Source organism: Zingiber officinale, chromosome 3B (genome assembly GCF_018446385.1).
Source record: "Zingiber officinale cultivar Zhangliang chromosome 3B, Zo_v1.1, whole genome shotgun sequence".
Taxonomy (NCBI): domain Eukaryota; kingdom Viridiplantae; phylum Streptophyta; class Magnoliopsida; order Zingiberales; family Zingiberaceae; genus Zingiber; species Zingiber officinale.
Window position 1 is genome coordinate 111,970,315 of NC_055991.1, and position 8,324 is coordinate 111,978,638.

General features: G+C 36.0%; 1 protein-coding gene across 1 annotated transcript; it reads left to right on the plus strand.

Annotated features, from left to right (window-relative positions):
* Nucleotides 1-1,561: 1,561 nt before the first annotated feature.
* LOC121968517 (ribonuclease 3-like protein 2) lies at nt 1,562-3,451 on the plus strand. The gene is made up of 4 exons (XM_042518855.1): nt 1,562-1,932; nt 2,011-2,175; nt 2,268-2,635; nt 2,735-3,451. The coding sequence occupies exons 1-4, from the start codon at nt 1,624-1,626 to the stop codon at nt 3,111-3,113; spliced, it is 1,221 nt and encodes a 406-aa protein (XP_042374789.1). The 5' UTR covers nt 1,562-1,623; the 3' UTR covers nt 3,114-3,451.
* Nucleotides 3,452-8,324: the final 4,873 nt, after the last annotated feature.

The window sequence follows — 8,324 nt, forward strand, 5'->3', positions numbered from 1 at the left end:
GAATTTATAGAATTACCCATATTAGCTTTCTCCCACTTATAGGGATATAAGTTAAAATTGGGTCTTATCAGAGTAAATGTGTTGTGTAGAGCTAGTATCGATCCATCACTATCTTAGATTGTCCACCAAGTTAGCTTCAAATACATCAATAGTTGAGTCTAATTCTTACATGTCCGTTGGCACTGACTTATCTTCGGTCATGTACATTTGAGTGACTTTTTTTGAACGTCAGCAAGCTTTTGACCTTGTGATTCAGTTTGCTACAGTTGTGACATGTTTCTTGAAACTTCTTGGCCTTCCCTTGGCTCTATCCTTTGCCAAAATACATTTTATACTTACTAGTGTTTGATTCCATCAAATTTACCTTATAATAAATAGACATTTTTATTGATTTTGAATGCTTACGATTATCTTCTTCAATTCATAATCTTACAATCAGATCCTCAAGCCTCAACTCCTTTTGCTTGTACTTTAGGTAATTTTTAAATTTCCTCCACGAAAGTTTCTCCATTATCATGGCAACTTGAAAGGATTCATTCATTATCATGCCCTCAGCATGCAGGTTATGTAGGATCAATTGCAACTCTTGAACTTGAGTCATCACGATTTTGGAATCAATCATCTTGAAGTCTAAGAATTCATCGATAATGAATTTCTTCAGTTTGATATATTCCATTTTGTACTTACTTTCAAGATATTCTCATAATTCCTTGATAGTTGTCATTGAACTATATACATTGTATAACATGTTGTCCAATCCATTGAGAATATAATTTTGACATAAAAAATTACTATGCCCCCAAGTTAACATATGTCGCCCTCTTCTGTTTATTAGGCAAGTCTTGCCTTGAGATAAGGAGGAGACATCTTCATGTAGGAATCTTGTAAGGTTCAATGTGGTCATTAAAAATAATATATTTTGCTGTCACTTCTTGAAATTAGTACCTATAAACTTGTCTGATTTCTCACCATGTGCCAGTGGAATAGGAGTCGTTGATGATGAATTCATCATATTTGCATGAAAAATCATCTTCAAATTGTTATATCTTGTGGTTGTGGAATCTGAGCACAGACAGAATGACGATATAATATTGCTTAGGTGAAGTCGAGACTAGAGTTGAACTCTATCTCTTTTAGATAAATTTGTCAAGCACATGATGCTCATAGAATGCGACAATCATCTCCCAAAATATAATAATTTTATTTTGTAATAATAGTATAACAAATAATAAAATCTCTTAATCGAAGAAGTTTATCAAACTCTTTGAATACAAGTATAAAATGTAATGTTTGTCACTTTGAATTGAATGAATAAAATGACAAAATGTGAGACATTTATACCTTTTGAAGTGTTTAAAGAATTTCTCGATTCAATCAAATTTCATCCATCCGATTTGAATTGGATGATTCATATCTTTGAATTTGATGAATGCACCTCTTTTCCAGGAACAAAATGTTCCTTTATTGGGTTCATCTAATGCATCTATTTTGAAATTAACGGCTCAGATCAAGTGGCAAGTACTTTTCTCTTCATTTGATGCATCTGAGTCTTCCACGCACGTAGTTCAAAATCAATTTTCCAACGGATTTGACGTCAACCGGCGACGGAGATCGAGGTGTTCGATGGAGGTGGAGGCGATCGAGCGCATTCTCGGCGATTACAAGTTCAAGGACCGCTTGCTGTTGGAGGAGGCCTTCACCCACTCCTCCGTCGACGGCCAGCCCTCGTACCAACGTCTCGAGTTCGTCGGCGACGCCGTCCTCGGCCTCGCAGTCACTAAGTTCGTCTTCCTCACCAACCCCACCCTCGACCCTGGCCCCCTCACGCTCCTCCGCGCCGCCAACATCTCCACCGAGAAGCTCGCCCGCGTTGCCGTCCGCCACGGCCTCTACCGCTTCCTGCGCCACAACTCCGCGACCCTCGACCACTCGGTTCATGAACGAACCCTCTGTTTCCCAGCTTTCCATTTGGTGATGGAGCTAACCCTGATGTACTTCGTCTCCGATCAGGTGGAGGACTTCACGGCGATGGTGATGAAGGAAGCGATGGAGGACGCGGGGAGGTTGCAGCACGGAGGTTCCATCAAGGCCCCCAAAGTGCTCGCCGACATCGTCGAGTCCTTCGCCGCCGCCGTCTACATCGACTGCGATTACAACCTCGAGACCTTCTGGAAGGTAAAATCTCGATAAGAAAAACAACAACAAAAACCCTCTTTTCTCTCCCTTAATTTCCGCTGACTGCTCCAAGATTCAAACTCGGAAATCAGGTTTTCCGGGGGATGCTGGAACCCATCATCACCGAGGAGACTGTGGAGGAGCAGCCGGTGGCTGCCCTCTACATGTTCTGCCAAAAGAACGGCCGAAGGCTGGGCATCAAGAACCAGATTGAGGGCTCTTTGAACATCGTCTCCATTCTCGTGGACGGACAGCTTGTCTGCACGGCGTCCTCGGAGCAGAAACTAATGGCTAGGATCAATGCCGCGCGGACGGCCCTGCGACTGTTGTCAGCCTCCCCGGTGGCCGAATTGTGCTCTGTAACCACCGGAAATGAAGCAGCAGGGAAGAAAGACGTCGAATGCAAGCAGAGACTTCACAGTTTGTGTGGCAAAAACCATTGGGGGTGTCCTGTCTATAGGTCAGTAATCCAAAATCCTACCTTTATCAGCTAATCTAGCAAGTACACGAAACCTGCAGAATAATATCTAACGATCAAGCAACTGTACGAGACCTGCAGGATTGTTGAGGAGGACGGCCCTGCACATAAGAAAGAATACATATCCTCTGTTCAGGTTGAGATAGACAATAACTCCGTCCTTGTTAGCTTTGGGGATCGAAAGCCGAGAGTGAAGGATTCAGAGAAGTCAGCAGCAATGAAGTTGTTATCTGATCTGTTGATTGAGGGAGGAGAGAAGAGGAGGAGGCTTCTTCCAGCAGCGATGAACCATGCAGTCTTTCATGGCTTTAGACCTTCAGGTTTTTTTACAGGTGAAATGCAGAAGCGAGATAGATATAGTACAGGGAGTGTCATGTGGCAAAAGATGAATCGCTTGCTCCCAGTGCCTCCGTCAACTTGTCCCAAGACCAACATAGAGAAAATAAATAACAATCACTGAAGAGGCAAGTGGATGGGGATAAGTTATATGAGGTGCAGAGATTTACGCCCCACTAATCCAGAGGTTCGACCCTTCGACCTCAAGTGGCAAACTTTCATCCATTTACTACCTCAGCTATGCTCGTGGAGGCTAGTACAGGGAGTGTCATGCATGTATGATAATTAAATTTGCTTCATAGGCTTTGTGTTGGATTTAATATCTCTTATGGTGGTTTCACATGTGATTTAAAACTTGCGATATCAAAACCTGTTAAGTGAACTAACTTAAGGTTATTGGGTATCGAGTTATTGGATATGGACCTCGCATGTGAGAACTCATTATTTGTATCCATTATCATCTATGAATTGATAATGAATGTCCACTATATATATGGTTACTCTCCAAGGGTTTAGGGATCTTGACCTAACTTCTTGTTTCTCATAAGTTTTGTGATGTCATCACCCCTTAATTTCCTTGAAAGATTTTCTCTTTACTTCTGCTCCTTCCTCAGGGATTTCTAGATTACTTGGACAATTCTAAAGATAAGGATGATTCTTCAATTAAGTTTCTTGTAGCTATTTGTTTATGCTTTCAATTTCTATGTCATGATCCGATGAAACAAAATCTATGTTTCGTGTTTTTTTTAATCTCTTTGATTTCTTTATTTGTTGTTAAAATTTATGAGATTCGATAAAACATGAACTTATCAATTAGTATCATAGCCTTGGCTTTGTCTCATCGTTTTCTATGGCTATATAATTTAAATTGTTTTCTTTGATTTATTATGTTAATGCTAGATTAGGTTTCGCTAGTATATACCATGTTTAATCGTTGAAAACTCTTGTAGAAGAAAACCTAGGAAAGTCTTGAGTTTTTGAGTTTCTCATTTTTGTTAAGAACATGAAGAACAGCGAACGAATTATGACTTTCTTTGTTGAAAACCATCGCCTTTGATTTAATGTTATATCAAATTATAATGGTGTAATCGATTGGCTTGGTCGATCAATCGATTACCGAGCCTAAAATTATGAAACCATCAATCCATTGGCTCTAATTGATTGCGTTGATTTGGCAATCGATTGACTTAACGAAAATCAAATATACGATTGATTTTAATTGATTACAAGTTCGATCATGACTATCTAATCAATTGTTTATTTTCGTCAATCGATTGAACACTTTAAAATTGAATATAGAAATAATTAAAATTTAAAATTAAATATAAAAATAATTAAAATCGATCAATCAATTGATTAAAATTATTCTGATCGATTTAAAAAGTTTCAATCGATTAATAACGTTAAAAGATAAAAAAATTTCTTGATTAATAATTTTAAAGGATAAATTAATTTCCAATCGATTAACAAGTACATGAGAATGCAATCGATTGGAATTTAATCCAATCAAGTAAATGGTATAAAAAAATTGCATGTGTCAGGAAAACAAAAAAGTTGAGAATGAAATTAAATACAAAGATGTATCCAAACAGAAATAGCATTCTCACCAAATTATGCCATTACAGAAATTACATATATAGTAGGCTTTTAAATTAATTGAGATAATTGATGCTAAATGATTATTATAAGATATTAATCGATTAATAAATTTAATTTTTAATTGTTTAGACTGATTAAATAATTATCTATTTAGTTAAAGCTCTTAAGATTTTCTTGAATTTATTTATATGTGTTACTAAATTGAATTATTGTGTCAATCCAAAGGAAAACACTTTAAGTAGATTTAGTATATTTTAGTCAATTACTTTTATACTAGATATATATTCACGGTAGCATATAATTATAGAACAAAATTTATTTCATTCAGATCACGTACAAAATATGTTAGTTCAAAGAAAAGTATGTTATATGGAAGATTAAGGTTATTATAGGTTATTGACTAATTTATAACTCATATAAAGTGTTGAATTATGTGCAGAATGGATTGGCCTAAAGGAAGATTTATTATCCGGCTAATTAAAGTTTAAGTTATATTAGAGAGTTGCTAACAGATTGTACTTTAGTCCACAGAGTAAAATGCAATGCTATATTTGATATTTCATAAAAAGTTTATTTATATGTATTTACAATTTTATTTTAGTTGCATAATTTCATGTTATACATATTCTTAACTTCATTAAATCATGAGTTTATATAATCTACACTCTTTTAATTTCAGTGCAACCTGTTACCGTCAGTATTAATATCATCCCCACATTAACCGATTTTGAATTTTACTGAGTGGAAAGAATATGTAATTGTAGTCTTAGGCTACATAGATTTGGATTATGCATTAAGGTATTATTACCCTACACCCCTCACTAGTGCTAGCACTATAGAGCAAAGGGATGAATTTAAAAATGGGAGTGATCAAATCACATGTGTTTGAGTATCATGAGGCTTTCCATTTCAGCACTAATTAAGGGATCAATAACTGAGGAAGAGGATGCTAGGAATTTCCTTAGCCAATTAGTAGATTGTTTTATGGTAAACGAAAAGGTCGAGACTACCATACTTCTTTCGAAGTTGGTAATTATGCAATATAATGGTAAAGGAAACACCATAAAGTATATTATGGAGATGAACAATATCGCTACAAGTTTGAAAGCACTTAAACTCAATATGTCTGAGTTTATGTTAGTGTATTTTATCTTGATGTCTCTGCCTTCATGGTTCACTACTTTTAAGATTTCATATAATACTCAAAAGGAAAAGTGGACATTGAATGAACTTATAGCTCAATATGTGTAAGAGGAGGAGAGACTAAGGTGTGAGACACCTAAAAGTGCTCACCTAGCATCTGGTTCGTAAGGTTCAGGCAAAATGAGAAAGAGAATCAATAAAGGAAAAAAAGAAAACAAACTGCAGATTTTAGAGGTGTTGGCCATAAGGGGCAAAAGAAGCAGGATAAGAAACCCACTTATTTCTTCTATAAGAAGAAAGAACATATGAAGAAAAACTATCTCAAGTACGCCAATTGGCCTGTAAAAAAGGGTAAATTTCTCACTCTTATTAATTCAAAAGTCAATTTGGCTATTGTACCCATTGACACTTGATGGATAGATATTGATGCTACTACTCACATAAATATCACTATGTAGGGTTGTCTCAAGAGCCAACTTCTGCTTGATGGTGAAAAATATATCTATACAAGTAATGGAAAAAATATTAAAGTCGAGTTTATTGGTGTTTTTAGGTTTTGTTTATGAACTAATAGGTCTTTTGGATTTGGAAAATATATTTATTATATGATTTTTTGACAGAGTTTAATTTCAATTTCTTGGTCGAATAAATAAGTTATTCTTGTTCATTTAGAAATATTTTTTTTTGTATTTTCTTTAATTTTGTGTTGGTTGATAATGATTCCATTGTTGATAAGCCTTATAAATTAAACATCATAACTCCTAAGGATGACAACATGATTATGCATGGTATAGGTATGAAATACAAATTGACTAATGAGAATTCATCCATATTATGGCATAAGCATTTATGACATATATCGAGACAATAGCTAGAAAAGTTAATATCACATAAAATTCTCGATTCCCTTGACATATCATACTTTGATGTCTGTATAGAGTGTGCTAAGGAAAAGACAACTAACAAAAGGAATAAGGGAGCAAGTCGATGTAGTGACGTCTTGGAGCTAGTACATACGGATGTTTGTGGACTAGTCCCTAAGGCATCTTGGAATAATCAAACATATTTTATTAGTTTCATAGAAGACTACTCTCGATTCGACTATTTATACTTTATTCATAAGAAGTCACAATCTTTGTATAAGTTTAAGATTGTCAAAATCGAAGTTGAACTTCAACTAGGTAAAAAAATTAAAGTTGTTTGATCCGACCATGGAGGTGAATAGTACTGTGGACATGATGAATTAGGTGAACAACTTCTAGGATTTTTATAAACTATCTTGTTGAGTGTGGGATTGTGCATCAGTATACTATGCCTAATACACCTAGTTTAAATGATGTAGCTAAACGACGCAATCGAACCCTAAAAGATATGGTAAGAAGTATGGTGACTTTTACTTCTTTGCCTAAATTTTTATGGGGGTGAAGCATTCAAGACTACATTTTATCTACTTATCAAAGTACCTAGTAAGGTAGTAATTAAAATATCATTTGAGATGTGAATGGGTAGGAAGCCTAGCATTAGGCATTTACACGTCTAGGGTTTTCCAACTAAGGCTAGGTCTTATATGCCTAACGAAAAAAACTGGACTCAAGAACAATTGACTGTAATTTTATAAGTTACACTGAGAAGTCTAGGGGGTATAAATTTTATGATCCCTCTAAGATATCCTTTTTCGAAACGGAAAACACCAAATTCATTGAGGGCAGTAGAAGTGACAAATCAGGAAAGTATCTTTTGAGGAAAACGTTAGCGATCCTCGTATGATCACTACTAGTGCAATAAGTAACGGTATGGTTACAATACCATACATTATAGATATTGCACATCTAGTGAGCATATTGAACCAAGATATTCTCATGGCATCTCCAATATAATTAGAGGAACCTGTAGGGTCGATGCACTTGAGAGGGAGGTGAATCACGTGTATTTTAAAAAATAGTCTTTTTAGAAATTTAAAACAAAATGCAGCAAAAAATAGAGATTGAAAAAGTAATAAAAGAAATGAACAAAGAGACGGAACATAAGTAGTTTATTTGATTTGGAGCCTTTAACGACTCCTACTTCAATACTCACGATCTCTCGGACCGTATCTATAGTCAATCCACTATAAACCTCTTTCGAAATAGTCGAAAGAGGGAATCAAATACAAGTATAAAAAATGAGAAAGTGTAACAACCTACATTTTCCTTTTGCAAGTATGAAAGAAATACAAGAATATTAAATTGTTACTAACACTTTAGAATTATAGAATTTGAATGGGCTCATGTGTCGATGTCAGCCTACGGGGCAGTTGTCAAATGTCTCAGAGTAGTAGCACAGCAGCAAAGCATAGTCAAAGTAACAGAAGAGTCGTTAAAGCTTATAGAAGGGGGATTCATTGTGCTGCTCAAACACTTCTTTTAAAGAGTGTTGAGGGTACCTCCAAGCTCATCGGAGGTGCCTCCAACCTTAAGTTTAATCCCTTGAACCCCGGTCATGATAAATAGCATAGACTCGGCTTTTATCCACTCAAGGACACCTTCCAAGCGCTCCAAGGTGCCTCTAAGCACGCATCAGGGGCGCCTCCAGTGCACTCCTGGGTGCCTCTCCA